This window comes from Canis lupus, chromosome 27, assembly GCF_003254725.2.
Source record: "Canis lupus dingo isolate Sandy chromosome 27, ASM325472v2, whole genome shotgun sequence".
Lineage (NCBI taxonomy): Eukaryota > Metazoa > Chordata > Mammalia > Carnivora > Canidae > Canis > Canis lupus.
Window position 1 is genome coordinate 39,051,187 of NC_064269.1, and position 16,022 is coordinate 39,067,208.

The 16,022-nt window shown below is 46.8% G+C and overlaps 1 protein-coding gene across 1 annotated transcript in view; it reads left to right on the forward strand.

Moving 5' to 3' along the window:
* The first annotated feature begins 7,144 nt into the window (after positions 1 to 7,144).
* The window catches only part of VWF (von Willebrand factor), a 137,338-nt gene continuing 128,460 nt past the window's right edge, over positions 7,145 to 16,022 (forward strand). The window contains 3 exon segments of the mRNA XM_035707072.2: positions 7,145 to 7,418; positions 8,221 to 8,275; positions 9,759 to 9,923. Of these exon segments, the coding sequence (XP_035562965.2) occupies positions 7,407 to 7,418; positions 8,221 to 8,275; positions 9,759 to 9,923 (232 nt within the window). The 5' untranslated portion in view covers positions 7,145 to 7,406.

Genomic DNA, 16,022 nt, shown 5'->3' on the forward strand with positions numbered 1-16,022 from the left:
AAGAGAGAGAGCATGTGAGCATGATCAGGGAGAGGAGCAGACCGAGAGGGGGAAGCAGACTCCCTGCTGAGCAGGGAGCCCAAACGTGGGGCTAGATCCCAGGACCCTGGGATCATGACCTGAGCCGAAGGCAGACATTTAACTGACTGAGCCACATAGGTGCCCCTGAGCTTGCTTTTTAAATTAGGTTTTCTTTTAGAATCCATATGTGAGATCATAAAGTATTTGTCTTTCTCTGATTTATGTCACTTGGCATAATGCCCTGTCACAGACAGGGTTTCCTTCTCTCTCATGGATGAGAAATATTCCTTTGTGTATATATATCACATCTTCTTTATCCATTCATTCATCAGTGGACACTAGATTGCTTCCATGGTTTGACTATTGTAAATAATGATGCAATGAATACGCATATCTATTTTTGAATTTGTGTTTTCATTTCCTTCAAATAAATGCCTACAAGTGAGATTGCTGGATCATATGGTATTTCTTCCCCCCCCCCCTTTTTTAATAGGTTTTTGAAGAACTTCTCTGCTGTTTTCCATAGTGGTTGCACCAATTTACATTCCCACCAACAGCACAGGAGGGGTCTCCTCTCTCCTCATTCTCGCCAACTCCTGTTATATCTTATCTTTTTGATACCAGCCTATTCTTTTACTATTGACAATTTTAAATTTGAAGTTGTCTGAATTATTCTTAATCTTTCCTTTCCATATGGATTTTGATCAGCTTGTACAATTTCATGAAAAATCTTGCTGCATTTTGATTGGAATTGCATTTAATTTACAGACTCATTTGAGGATAACTGGTATCTTTACATTATTGTGACTTAATAAGTATGAACACAGTGTGTCTCCCTGTTGCCTTTTCTTTTATGTCTTGTAACACAGTTTATGATTTTCTGCATAAAGGTACATATTTTATGGAATTTCTTTTTTTAAAATAACAATCTATTTCTTATATTGTTTACTTTTATTTTCTTTCAAAGTTTTTTTTTTAGTTTTTCTTTTTTTTTTTAAAAAGTTTATTTTTTTTTTTAGTAATCTCTACACCCAACGTGGGGCTTCACCTCATGACCTAGGGATTAAGAGTTGCATGAGAGTAGCATCCTCCACCAATTGGCCAAGTGCCCCTGGAATTCATTCATTTTTTTTCCTGGAATTCATTCTTAAGTGCCTTACAGTGTTTGTTTTCCTGATAGAGTCATTTTAAAAATTCCATTTTATAATTATATTGGAACATAATAGGTTTTGAAAATTCATCTTGTTTCAGCAAACTGCTGAATTCTTTTTTTTTTTTTTAGATTTTATTTATTCATGAGAGACACACAGAGAGAGGTAGAGACATAGGCAGAGGGAGAAAATGCAGGGAGCCTGATGCAGAACTCGATCCCAGGACCCCAGTATCACGACCTTAGCTGAAGGCAGATGCTCAAACACTGAGCCACCCAGGTGTCCTCTTTGGAATTTTTCTATGCAGACAGTGATGTCTTCAAATAATAACTATTTTGCTTCTTCCCTTCAAAGTCATATATATCCTTGAGTTCTTTTAGTGTACTGGCCTGAACGTCTGATCCAATGTTGAAAGCAGTAATGATACTGGGCATCTTTATATTCCAGTTGTTAAAGGGAAAGTGGCTTATAATGTATCATAATTGTGAAGTTTACTATCTTTCTTAGGTCAAGAATATTCCCTTCTTTTAGCAGTTTACTAAGAATTTAAAAAAATTTATGTATTTTAGAGTGCACATGTGAGAGAACACGAGCAGGAGAGGCAGACAGTGCGGGGCAGGGGAGAGAGACAGAGAGACAGAGAATCATAAGCAGATTCTGCACTGAGCACAGAGCCAGATGTGGGGCTGATATGACCCTGAAATCATGACCTGAGCTGAAACCAAAGGTCAGACACTTAACTTACTGAGCCATCCAGGTGCCCCTTACTAAGATGTTTTTGATTACTTGTTTTGTATAAGTGAATATTGTTTACTTTTACCTGAAGCTTTTTTTCACTTTGCCTTATAATTCAATAATTTAAAAAAATGCATTTGGAGCTTATATTATGAAGTGCACGTGAATCTATAATTATTATCTCTTCCTGATGAGTTCAACTTTTTACCAACTTTTTACCAACTTTTTATACTCTTTATGTCTAAAGATGACTTTTATCCTAGGTCAATTTTGCCTGATGGTAGTATAGCCAGCTTTCTCTTGGTTACCAATGATCTTTTGCCTTTTTTTCTTGCTGTCTTTGTGTCTTTATGGTTTAGGTCTTTTGAATGTTGCTGAGTTGTGAACCTTTAAAAAAAAATCCAATATGATAATCCTTCTCTTTACTGCTAATTAACCATGTTTGGATGTTTTGTGCTATCTTAATTCATGCTGTTTGCCCTGCCCTTTTCATGTGTCCCCCCACCCCCCCACCCCGGTCAATCTAGTTTTATTTCCTGTTTTTTCCTCCTTGGTTTGGAAAACTTACATTTAATTCTATTTTTAGTAGCCTCTCTTAAAATTCCAGTATGCATGGTAGCCTTAACCAAGCCTACAGTTATTATCCCTTTCTGTCTCCTGAGCAATTCAAGGATCTTGATATGCTTTCACTCCCATCACCCACTCCTTGTCTTAGGTGCTATTGCTATCTGGTAGTTTGGTTCTATCGTTTTTTTTTTTTTTTTAACTCTTTAAGTAATCGTTGTTATTGTTAATGTTTTATGCAATCACTGCCTGCTCAGATATACCTCTGTATTACCAGTTTCTTGATTTGCCTTTTTTCTGACATTTTCTTTTTCTTTCTTCTTTTTTTTTTTCTGACATTTTCTTTCTGGGTTTAATTTCCTTCCTCCTGAAGCACTTTCTTTAGTAGTTCTCTCAGAAAGGTCACCTAATGTTAAACACACTGTCATTTTTCTGAAAAATGTTTCTGCTTTCCGCTAACTCTGAATGATAATTTAATTAGGCAGGACAGATGCTGCAGTGCCTCTCCTGAACTTTGTGTGATTCTTCTAGCCCACCAGTGTCTGCACCACTGTGCCTGAGGGCCACAAATCTGGGGGGTTAATACCATCCAGGAGCAGCCCCTGACAATTAGTGATGTGGGTAGGTGTACAAATACCCCTGCTCTCTTGATCCAGGAGTGGGATAATTCTGAGCATGAGACTCACCCTTTCTCCATACTTTTATCACAGGATTAAGTTAAATGGCCCACATGATGGCTGTTCAATAAATATCTTTTATTGCCTGGCCTCCCTTCCTCATGTCACGTCCCCACTTCCCTGCTGGTGTTTCTTTTTCCCCAGATACATTATCTGCACTAACACTCTCAGGACTGGCTTCTGCGGTGCATTCAAGCTAAGGCGTGACATATAGACATCTATACCAAAGGACAGTTTCTCAGCACTTCTCTGGATTTTCTTATTCTATTATGCTTCTTTTTTTTTTTCTATTATGTTTCTTAACCCATCTCTCATTTGTTCATCTATTTGTCTTTTTGAATAATTTTCTCAGCTCTATCTTCCATCAGTTTTTTTCTTCAGAAATGTATTTTGATTTTTCAGTGAATCTACTATGTATTCTCATTTCTAAAAGTTCTTTCTCAAATCTTCCTTTTGTCTTCGTATCAAATTTGATTCCTTTATGTGTTCAATTCCTGATCTTTAGCCTATGACAGTTTTAACCACTTTGATTTTTTCCATCTCTGTTTGATCATTTTATTATCTGAGGTTCTTGGTGGATCTAATCCTGCTTTTGGTTGTGACTGTCTATTCTTGCTCATGGTGGATTGTTTTCTCAAGTGTTTTAACAGTTGTGATTTTGAGTTAATCCTCTGGAGAGCTTTATCTCTGGATATCGTATGGGACCTGGGAAAAGGATTATATTTTTAGATAGATTTAATTTATTTGTTTCTGCTGGGAGCCCCTGGTATTGGTCCAAGACTTACTTCTGTGTCAACTTCTCAACTCGGGAGTTCCAGGACTGTGTGGTGATGACAATTTGAACCCAAAAACTCCATGAGTGTGGGCCCATGGCTACAGATTCTGGAGAAAGACTTTATTTTCCCATCACTAAAACCAATGGAGATAGACAAGATCCTTTTCCATGTTGGTGGCAGGGACTTTTCCTGATCCATCCTTTGGAAGATTCCCTTTCAAATATCAGTTTTATGCCGGGGTCTTGCCCAGAGCTCTACCTGGGTCAGGCCCAGAGCCTCATTTTGTATTCTTTTTTTTTTTTTTTTTTAATTTTTTATTTATTTATGATAGTCACACAGAGAGAGAGAGAGAGAGAGAGAGAGAGAGAGGCAGAGACACAGGCAGAGGGAGAAGCAGCCATGCACTGGGGGCCCGACGTGGGATTCGATCCCGGGTCTCCAGGATCGCGCCCTGGGCCAAAGGCAGGCGCTAAACCGCTGTGCCACCCAGGGATCCCTCATTTTGTATTCTTGCAGAGCTTAGCCTCAAGCCTGGATGGTACCTGGACTCACTAACCTTGTAGACTGGTACCATTTCCTGCTCATGGGGATCCTTGATCTTTGGAGATATCCATTATTCTGCTCCCAGGTTAGCTGTGTGTTTAAAAAGTATTTGGAGGCGCCTGGGTGGCTCAGTGGTTGAGCACCTGCCTTCGGCTCATGATCCTGGGGTCCTGGGATCGAGTTCTACATCAGGCTCCCTGCATGGAGCCTGCTTCTCCCTCTGCCTGTGTCTCTGCCTCTCTCTGTGTGTCTCTCATGAATAAATAAATAAATATTTTTTTAAAAAGTATTTTTCTGGATGTCTGGGTGGCTCAGTGGTTCAGCATCTGCCTTTGGTTCAGGGTGTGATCTGGGGTTCTGGGATCAAGTCCTGCATCAGGGTCCTTGTGTGGAGCCTGCTTCTCCTGTATCTGCCCCCCCTCTGTGTTTCTCATGAGTAAATAAAATATTTTTAAAAAAGTATTTGTCATATGTAACACAATGTTTAAAGATATTTCACAGTGGGCAGATTTCCAGGTTTATCTAGCCAAAAAAAAAAAAAAAAAAAAAAAAAACCCAGCTGGAAGTGGAAATCCTTCAGTATCTTTTCCACTCTATCATACGAATTCTACCTCTACCACCATTTTCTTCCTCAGGAACATTCATCCTCCTCTCCTGGGTGGTAGAGGGAGTGGTGGAGTGTGAGGCACGTGTGTGGGGAGGGGGGTGTTTGGGGATGGGTGGTCCCCAGAGTCTTAGGGTAAGTGGTAACCACACATGAGAAGCAGTGAGGTGGGCCTCCTTTGTTGAGTGTTTCTGAGTCGGCCTGTCACAGTGCCTGGATCCCCACCCTGAGAGAGTCACCTTCCTCCTCTATTTTATCAGCTACCTCTTTTAGCAGGAATGAGTTTAGCAGATTAGGCTCTTACAAATGGGAGATTGGTGTATATGTGTGTGTGGTATGTATGTGGCACATGTATGTATGTGGTATGTGTATATATGTGCATGTGGTGTTGTGTGTGGTGTTGTGTGGGTGTTTGTGAAGTATGGGTAATGTATGTAGTGTGTGGTACATGTGGGTGTGGTATGTCTGGTATGTGTGGTGTGGTATGTATGATATATGTGTGCATATAGCGTGTGTGTGCGTGGCGTGTGCGTGTGTGGTGTATATGTGTATGGCGTGTGTGATATGTATGGATGGTATGTGTATGTGCATGTGCTATGTGTGCATTCTGTGGGGTGCGTGTATGTATGTGGTAATGTGGTGTATGTGTATGATGTGTGTATGTTTGTTGTATGTGTGCTGTGTGTATATGCATATGGTGGTATGTGTGTTTGTGTGGTGTGGGTAGTGTATGTATGCAGTGTGTATGTGATGTCATGTGGGTATGGGTGTGGTGTATGTGTTGTGTGTATGCTCTATGTGTATGGGTGGCATATGTGGTATGTGTGGTACATGTGGTATGTGCATGTAGTGCGTATGTATGTGGCATGTGCATATATGTGGTATGTGTGTGATAGGCATGTATGTGGTGTGTGTGCACGTGTGGTGTACATGGTGTGAGTGTGTGATGTGTGTGTGGTGTAGGTAGTGTACGTGGTATGTATGTGATGTGTGGCTATGCATGTGGTGTGTCACGTGCGGTGTGGTGTGTGTAAATACGTGCACGTGATATGTGTATATGCGGTATGCACATATGTGTATGTGCATGTGGGGTGTGGTGGCTGTCTGGTATGTGCACGTGCGCGTGGGGCGGCGGTGTGTGGGGGGTGTGCGGGAGGCCAGGAGGAGTCAGGCACCAGCAGCGGGAGGAAGCGTCTGCGGGGAGGACGAGAACGAAGCCCGCCGGGCCATCATTTTCCAAAGGCCTGGGCTTGGGAGCAGGCCCCTCACGGAGTCGGCGGCGAATGGCCACCAGGACGCGGAGGGCCTGTTTTCGTCAGGGCCAGGACTGCATCATTCATACCTCAGCATGGGCAGGAAGCATTATTTCTCTTCTCTCTGCAAACACAGCGGCTAATTTGGCTCAGGTTGAGGTGTTTTTCCAAACTTCCCCGGTGTCTGGCCTTGGAAGCCGGATCCAGGAGCCGTTGGAGGGGGTCCGGGTTCTCCCCCTGCCCCGGGGACAGCCAGCCTTCCCGGTCATCCCCTGCGTGTGGACGTCTCTGCGTGGGGAGGACCAGGGTTGGGGTGCGGGGGGGCGTGGGGAGGCCGAGGCCCCTCATTATGGCAGCTGTCCGAGGTCTCCCACCAAACTTTTCAAAGCCTTATCGGCTTGGAGGTATTCCTAATACCGTTTCCGTTCATTGTTTCCTGTTAGTAATTAGCAGGAGGCCAATCCCTGCGGTGGCGGCCCAGGGCTATTGTGGTGGGGAAGGAGGGGGTTGGTGGACGTCACCACTGGGCTTTATCTCCCCTGGCCGCGGGCGTGCAGCCCCTGGGTCACTTAGCAGCGGGACAGGCCAGAGGCGCAGCGTCCGGGTCGGCCTCAGCTGCTGGGAGCATGGCCTAGGCCGGTGGCGCTGTCGTGCGGCCACCTTCCCAGCGGACCTTCGAGATACCTGTTGGCCCCGCTTGCAGGGAAAGGTCTGGTCTTTTGGGAGCAGGACTGGCTGAGTTGGGGGAGGAAGATCAGGACTGGTCTCAGCCCCTGGGGAAGAAGGGGTGTCCTCTGTCCCGGGGCTGGAAGGGCTTGTTTGGAGGGTGATCCAAAGCCAGGGACCACCCTTAGGCCGGCTCTTCACTTGTCATTGGGGTGTCCTGTGGCTGCTTCCGTGCATGCCCGGCTTACCGCTTGTGATACTTGATGTGGCAAGCCTGGAATGGGTTTTGCTCTCACGTCTGGGTGTCTTCTGGGAGCAGCTTGATCTACCTGTGTGTTGGGAGGTTGTAGAGGGTCACCTGCTCTGAGGCCACGACGTGACTATCCCTGACGTTGAAGTGTTCCTCTCACAGGCGAATGACAGATCGGGTTTGTCTCTTTTTGGTTGGTTGGATGAGGAATTGGGTAGGAAAGGAACCCCGGCCCAGCAAATCTCAGGTGATAGATTCTGTACCCATTTAACAACGTTTTCAAGAGGAGAGGGCTGTGGCAGGGGCGCTAAGGGGTTGGAGTGTGCTCTGCAGCCAGGGTCAACGGTCTCTCTCCGGAGAGGGGCACGCTATGGGGGGCCTTGCCTGGGCCTGGGGCTACCAGACTCCTGTTCATTCATCAGCTCATTGCCTGAGCCGCTCCTCCGGGCTGGCACTAGGCCACGTGCTCATGGTATAGCGCTGGGGACTGACCCGCAAATCTGGTTGTTGAGCGTTCTCCATGTGTGGGTGCCTGTGGTGGGAGCAGAAGCATGAGATAGCTCCTTCTCTCCAGTTTGCTGCCAGGCGTGGAAGGATGAAGAGGCAGGAGGGAATTAGGTGCGTGTCAGCTCCTAGCTGGTGCAGGAGTGCGGGGTAATGAGGGGCTAGGCTGGCCTGGAGGCATAGAGAGGAGAGGCAGAGATTTCCTCCTCTGTCTGGGCTCTGGGACTACGGTTTGGGGAAAGGCATCTGGGATCTGGCTCACAGTGATTCTTATTCTTGGGCCTGGTCCTGGCTGGGAGCTTTTTTTTGGGACCAGCACTCCATGTTCAAGGGCAAACAGGGGCCAGTGAGGATCAATCTTTTTTCTTGCTTTTTAAAAAAAAAAATTCTTCCCACTTTGCACACGGACAGTAGTACATACCAGTAGCTCTCTGCGAGGACGGTGATCACTAATCATTTCTCCTGCTTCGTGGCAGATGAGTCCTACCAGACTTGTGAGGGTGCTGCTGGCTCTGGCCCTCATCTTGCCAGGTAGGTACCAAATTGCTTCCATTCTTTACTCCTGTCTCAGGGCCATTTGGAATAACTCCCTTTCAGGAATCAGCAGGTGTGTCTGGAGCTCACCTGTGTGGCCACCCTGGGTTAGGCTTGTGTTGGGCCTGCCAGAGTCACTGGTTAACTCCTCTCTTGAAGCTTCTTCAGAGCCCCCTGCCCCTGGCTTGTTTTCCCCAAGGAGCAGGTCCCTGCAAATGCCTACTCTGATTGGACAATTAAGAAGCACAAGGGCCACACAAGAACAGTCCTCTATGACGGGGCTGCAGGCTGGGGAAGAAGGAATCTAAGACTTGGATAGAGATTGCTGAGGTCATCTAGTTGAACCTCTCAGAGTACAGACAAAGAGACTGAGGGTCAGAGAGGAAAAACAAATGCTCCAAAGTCACATAAAGCAAAGTTAAGAGGTCAGTTCTCCTTGGTCCCAGGCCACTACTCTTTCACTGGACTACACTGCCTTATTTCCCTTGCTGAGATACTGAGTCTGTGAATGGCAAGAGGGACCCTTCTCTGTCCCCACTTAGACCACTCAGGGCCAGCAACATCCAGCCTGCTGCTCACAATGTAGAGTGGAGAAAAATGTACATTTTTCATAACTTCTACATCTTCTGACTAGGGGAGTCCTCTGCCAGTGGATCCAGAAAACTTAGAAATTTATTCTTTGGTGCCATACCTGATGACAACACACACACACACACACACACACACACAGCCGGTGGGGAAGTGGCAGGAGGAGTGGCTAACTCCTGGGAGTTAGCATGTGGCCCTAAGGGAGCTAACACTTCATAGATTCTATGAGTTGAACACACATACTAATTTATTTGAATATAAACTGTTCAAGATATACTAGAAGATTTATGTATAAGGATGCTCATTACAATCTACTTATGTTAAAAAAATTTGGAAAAATGCTAACAGTAGGAAGTCACACTGTATATATTTAGATGCAAAATATACTATAGTCACTACAAATCATGTTTTGCAAGTATACAAAAATGGTATGACAAATTCTTTACAATCCATTGAGAAACAGACGGGTTATACAGTTTGTATGGGATAATTACAAATAAGTAAAAAATCTGTAATTGTATATATGCTGTGAGATAGAAAGAGAAAACTAATATGTTACCTCTAGTTATTGCTGAATGTTGGTAACATAACTTTATCCTATTTGTATTTTTCTTCTGTATTCTTCAAGTTTTCTCTGATAAGCATGTATTAACATTTTAAATCAGTAACTAAATGTCTTAAAATAAATAGATATCCTGTAGAGCTGTTACTTTATTATTGCTATGATTCCTCGGTGATTTTTGAGGGCCTAAAGCAACAACTTTAGTCTTGTTTAGGATGGAAAGTACTTCCCTACAGCCCAATTTTTATCCGACACAGCCTGATTTCTATAAGGCGGGAGTGGGTTGGGCTGATGATCCCAGATGTGCTCACCTGCAGTCTCTCCCTCCAGGGAAACTTTGTACAAAAGGGACTGTTGGAAGGTCATCGATGGCCCGATGTAGCCTCTTCGGAGGTGACTTCATCAACACCTTTGATGAGAGCATGTACAGCTTTGCGGGAGATTGCAGTTACCTCCTGGCTGGGGACTGCCAGGAACACTCCATCTCACTTATCGGTGAGTCCGGGGCACTCAAGTGGGGGGATCCAGAGCAGGTGTCAGCTAAGCTCAACCCTAGGGCGAGGGCTGTGGGGGTATTCTGATGACAGCGCCTGAGCTTGCAGATTCCTGCAGAAGCACAGACGGGAATGGCCTTTCTATAACCTAGAGCTTCCCTCCAGGTCTCTCTCTTGGGAGCCTGGTGGGGTGGAGAGAGTCTTCATGTCTTTCCAGTGGTTGTGTCCATTGCTTTGTGTCCAGCTGGTGCTCTGGGAGCTGTAAAACATCAAGAAAAACGATGAACCAGAAGATGCTCCATAACACACAGAGTTCCTGGCACTTGGGAGGGGTCATTGCCACATTCTTGGTGGAATTCAGGGTACCTAGCGATGTTGATTGAGCACCTCATGTGCTCCTGGAGGAGTGCTGGTATGGTGTCTGCATTACCTCTGCACCCCACGGTGGTTCTGAGATGTGCATATGGGTGCAGCCCCCTGTTTTACAAATGAAAAGTCCAGCCTGAGGAGGTGGCATGATCCTGCCAAGGGTTGACAGTTAAAAAAAGCAAGAGCTGGATTTTGATCTGCACTTGTCAGGATGCATCAATGTTCTTCTGCACTAAGGAGAGAGGGTGCTCTCCAGGGCTAGGAGTGGGGCTGGAGGTGGTGGTGGAAGATTGTGGTTTAGTGATCTTCACACTGGGAATGGATCAGATGTGTGTGACGTGTGAGTGAGGATGCTGCAGAACCTAGCAAAGACAGAGTCTGCAGCCTCGGGGAGATGATGTGGCAATGGAAGACCCATGTTGTTAAAGCAGTTTTTCATGACTGTTGGTAAAGAGAGTCAGGAAGGCTTTATTCAGGAGGGGCCATTGCCATGAGGGGGGTGCAGTAGGGGAGAGACATGAGGGCTCCACTCCAAATATAACAAGACCACGTGGGGACTTACAGCCAAGGAGCTGGGTGCGGCGGGGTGGTGGTGGTGGTGGTGTCAGTGGATGGAAAATCAAAGGGGAACACATCGGGGAAAACATCTGGATAAGCCCGCCTGATAGGGTTCTTGCTGAAGGCGGGCTGGGGTGATAAGATATTGAGGAGGGGTGTGAGGAACTGGTCAGATATTAAGGATGAGGGATTTTTGATAAACTGACCCAGCAAGATTCTTACTAAACTGAACTAATCAGACCAAGGACAAAGCCTAAGGTGGGGACCTAACTGAGAGGTGGGCTCAGAGGAGCCCAATTCAGGTTTGGTCAAGGTATGTTTTTGTCAACACTCAGACCCTTACCCAGATGCAGGCAGGAGGGCTCTAGGGGCGGTCACTGCACTGGTCTCCCAGGCTGGATGCAGCCCTCGGTGCTCAGTGCACGGTGGGCTGTCTGGTTGCTGCGTGGTCTGACAGCTGCTGTAACTAGGAGGCTCCCCTGCTTCTCTGGCTGCTCCTTATGCCTTCGCCACCTGCCCTACCTCTGCTAGAAACTCTGTCTCAGTGTGAATTCAGTGGCCCCAAATTCACTAGGCTGCAATTGTTCCTCCTCCACCATGAGGAGGAGGAAGGACCATGTCCCACTCATCTTTGTTTCCTGGTGCTTGGCTCACTGGGGTCTCTGGCAGCCCTGACCATGGGGGTTCACAAAGCCCGGTGCCGTGTTGTATTGAAGAGCCTCCCTGATTTCATGAAAAGCATGGCATGGGAGGAGCCTTGGGGGAGGGGTTCTGTTGGGCAGAAAGGACAGAGCAGGGTGTGTGTGTGTGTGCTGCATGCAGGGGTGACAGCCTGAGTGCAGGGAGGAGGCTGGAGGGGTGGATGACCTCTCACGGCAGCCCGGCAGCCCCACGGGGAGGTGAGTGTGGCTTGCACCAGGTTCTCAAACAACCTGTGTCAGGATCGCTGCAAGAGCTGGTGAGAAACAGGTTGCTGGGCTCCATCACCAGAGTTTTTGAGTCAGTGGATCTGGAGTAGGGACTGAAATGTTCATTTCTTTCTTTTTTAAGATTTTATTTATTTATTCAGAGAGAGAGGCAGAGACATAGGCAGAGGGAGAAGCAGGCTCCCTATGGGGAGCCTGATGCCGGACCCAATCTCAGGACTCTGGGATCATGACCTGAGCCAAAGGCAGACGCTCAACCACTGAGCTGCCCAGGTGCCCCTGAAATGCTTATTTCCTTTTTTTTTTTTTTTAAAGATTTTATTTATTTATTCATGATAGTCACAGAGAGAGAGAGAGAGGCAGAGACACAGGCAGAGGGAGAAGCAGGCTCCATGCACCGGAGCCCGATGTGGGATTCGATCCCGGGTCTCCAGGATCGCGCCCTGGGCCAAAGGCAGGCGCCAAACCGCTGCGCCACCCAGGGATCCCGAAATGCTTATTTCCAATAAGTTCCCAGTTGCCTGCTGCTGCTGCTGCTGATTTGGGGACGAGACTTTGAGAAGCATGGGGCTGGGGAATAGCAGGAAGAAAGGCTGGGTCAGGGGGTGAGACTGACGGCCTGATAGGGAGTTTGTTCCTCGATTCAGCAGCAGTGAGGAGCTAGTCTAGTGAAGAGGGAAAGGCTACTTTGCCAAATATGGTCCAGAAAGTGAGAAAGGCAATAGGTAGGGTGGTCTTGGCCATGATAACCAGGCAAGGAATGTGAAAAGGACCACAGATATCCTTAGCGCACGACAAATGGAGAAAGTCATTCAGAATACTGAACTTACCCTCCACCCACCCCTTGCTTTAGAGGCAGCAACTGGGTAGTGACTCAAGAGAGCAATTGTGGAGAAAAAGCAACCCCTCACCTTCCCTGGGAGGCTCAGGACCAAGCCCCTCCTGCCTCAGGTGGCCCCAATGTTTATTTTAAGTGGATTTCTGTACCTTCAAAATCATAGTGTAGTTACAGCAACATGATCTTCAGGGCATGATGCTAAATGAAATAAGAGAAAAATACTGTATGATCTCACTTCTATGTGGCATCTAGAAAAGAAAAGAAAAACAAAACCCAGACTCTTAGAAGAAGACATCAGATTTGTGGTTATCAGAGGCAGGTAATGGGTGAAGGGGGATTGGATACAGGTGGTCAAAAAATACAACCCTCCATTTTTAAGATAAGTCCTGGAGATGGGATGTACAACATGATGACCAGGGCTAACACTGCCATGTGGTGTACAAAGCTCCTAAGGGAGCAAGTCTTAAAAGTTCTCATCACAAGGCAAACACCATTTCTTCCTTTTTAATTTCCCTATTAAAAAAAAAAAAAAAACACAACCCACAACCCAGAGTGGCTTCTTGTATCTCCATAAAATATCCAAAAGGTCCTGGAGATAATATCTAAGATTAATTTATTTTTAAAAATTAACATTTTTATTTTCAGCTAATTGTGGATTCAATGCAGTTATAAAAACAAAACACAACAACAGTTTACCCTTCATTGGTAACATTGTGCAAAACTATACTCAAATATCACAACTAGGAAATTGACATTGAAACCATCTTCTGATCTTTCTATGTGTTCTTAGTTCCACACATCTTAAAAAAATCATAGAGGGGTTCCATACAGGCCTCTTACATAAGACCCCTTCTCTAAGATGAGTCTGGGCTATCAGTGGGAATAGAGGATTAGGAGTGACAGGAGAAAAGATTTTGAAGGACAAGTGACACCCTCTCCACTGTGCGGCTTCTGGCTTCAGGAGACTTTCTGGGAAGGGGGACTATATGGAGACACTAGGGGTTGCTGTCTTGACTCCAGCGGCGGACTCCTTATCCTGGAGGTGGATTTGAAACAAGGTGTAATGAAATCTAAAACCCCACTCCGGACCCCTCCCCATTCAGGGTACGCCTCACAGGCAGGGAAACTTAGGCTGTCACTGTCACCTCCTCCAGGAAGCCCCCTGACCACTCTGGCTCAGTCCAGCTCTGGGCTCAACCACTCGTGGGGGTGGGGACCGATTGTTTTCCATCCCCTAGCAGGTGGTGGCTCTGCCCCCAGTGGAAAAGGAAGCTTAGAAAGAGCCACAGTTACAGTCAGAAAACCATGCACTGGTCTTGGCTCCCCCTGTTCACTGAGTCCTTAGGGAAGTGGGCATGCATCCTAGCTCCCACCACCTCATCTTTAAGATGGAGATACTGTGAGAATCAAGGGAGAGAAAGTGTGAAGTGTTACCCCAATATTAGTGATTGAAAGTAGCCACCTTAACACAGGGTGTCCAATTGTTGGACGTGAACATGGTGGGCCATGGGGCCACGGGGCCCTGGAGGCTGTGTCTGTCAAGGTCAGGGGGACATTAGCTTGGGTTTGTGTCTGAGGCCTGGCGTTTCTGCCCATCCTTTTTGGGGTTTCAGAGAGAGAGAGAGCACAAGCAGGGGGAGAGGCAGAGGGAGAAGCAGACCCTCTGCTGAGCAGGGAGCCAGCTGCAGGGCTCGATCCCAGGATCCTGGGGTCCTGACCTGAGCTGAAGGTGGACACTTCACCCTCTGAGCCACCCAGGAGCCCCTGTGTTGTTCTTAAAACAACTTGTCAGCTGTCAGTTTTCTGGCAGGTAATTGGCCTAAAGCAGGCTTCAAATCTTCAAAGATTTTATTTATCTATTTGAGAAAGAGATGGTTCAAGAGAGCATGAGTGAGGGAGAGGGGCAGAGGGAGAGGGAGAAACAGAGTCCCCACGGAGCAGAGAGTCTGATGTGGGCCTCGATCCCAGGACCCAGGGATCATGACCTGAGCCAAAGGCAGCCACTTAGCAGACTAAGCCACCCAGGCAGTCCTGGGTTAATCACACTTTAACGCAGATTCATTTAATTCCCACCAAAATTCATGCTGCTAACATCAGAGAGAATGGGTGGTTACTTTTGTATTTTTGGTGCTGCTGGTGGTGAGAGTGTTGGGAAGAGAGGAGTAATCTGAGGAGGCTGGGGCTGGGGAGGGTGGGTTGGCACTTCTGCTTCCAGGGCCCGAGGCACCAGGCACCAGGGTCAGGCACGCTTAACATGACACTTCCAATTTACACGTGCATGTCTGTCCTCACATACACCTCTGCCCCATTGTTCTCCAATGACATCCTGTTTCCTTGCTTCCAAATCACAGATTTCCATTCCTCTAGAGGGCTTGTGGACCTTGTTCACATCCTGGGTAAAGTGTTTATGTCTAAGCATGAAGGACCACCTGGTGCAAAGGGAAAGAGCCTTTCCTTGATCCTGGCTCTTGGTCGGGGCAGGTCCAGGCAGGCCACGGCCACAGGTCCCGCGGCCCACAGGTCCAGGAACCAGGCACAGGGACCACTGGAGTCCTGATGCCCACTGCTCAGAGACTGCTCTTCCCAAGGCAAGCTGTAGGATCTGGTTCCAAGCCAGCCCAGAGAGAGCCGTAGAACAACCAACCCGTGTTGAGTCACTTACCCAGAGGACCCTTAGTTTCCATATTAGTAAATGACGCTATTAGACCAGATCCCTGTTTTTTGGCATTTGTAACATGATCACCTGCATTAGAATCACAGGCGTGGAGGTAGAGTGTTTGTTAGAAATGCACATTAGTGATTTTCGCGTTCTAAAGTCCAGGAAAGCACCAGATCTGACCCTGGTTCTAGCTGCCAGCTCGCTACCCAGTACATGTCCCATCCAACATGTGGGGGAAAGCCTTGCTCCCTCACTTAGTCCCCTCGGTCACTGAGTTCATGAGGCCAGACGAGAGACAGCACCATGGGGAGAACTTCCCTGGTTTGCTCTGGCCTCTTGTGGGGGACACCCAGCCCATTTCTCTCAATGGTTATAGGAAGCGCTAACCTGTTTGTCTACAGAGTCCCTCCTGGGCTCACTGGCAATTTATAAGCTCGTTGTCCTGATGGCTGTACATCATCAGATCCTCCCCTGCGTTCTGCAGGGAGGGAAGGAAGCAAATAAAATATAAGGCTAATCCGGAGTTCCCTCCTGTATTAGTGGTTAACTCAATCCAGAGCACTCAGAGGCCCCGTTAGGCAGCTTTGTGTTTCGAAAGGAGATTTAGACTTGGAGTCAGGAAACCTGGGGATGGGCTCTGCCTCGTGTTAACAGCATAAACCAATGGTTCTCAACCTGGTTGATTTTTCTCCTAGAGGACATTTGGCAGGATCTGGAGACATTTTGGATTGTCACAATTTGGGGGTGGAT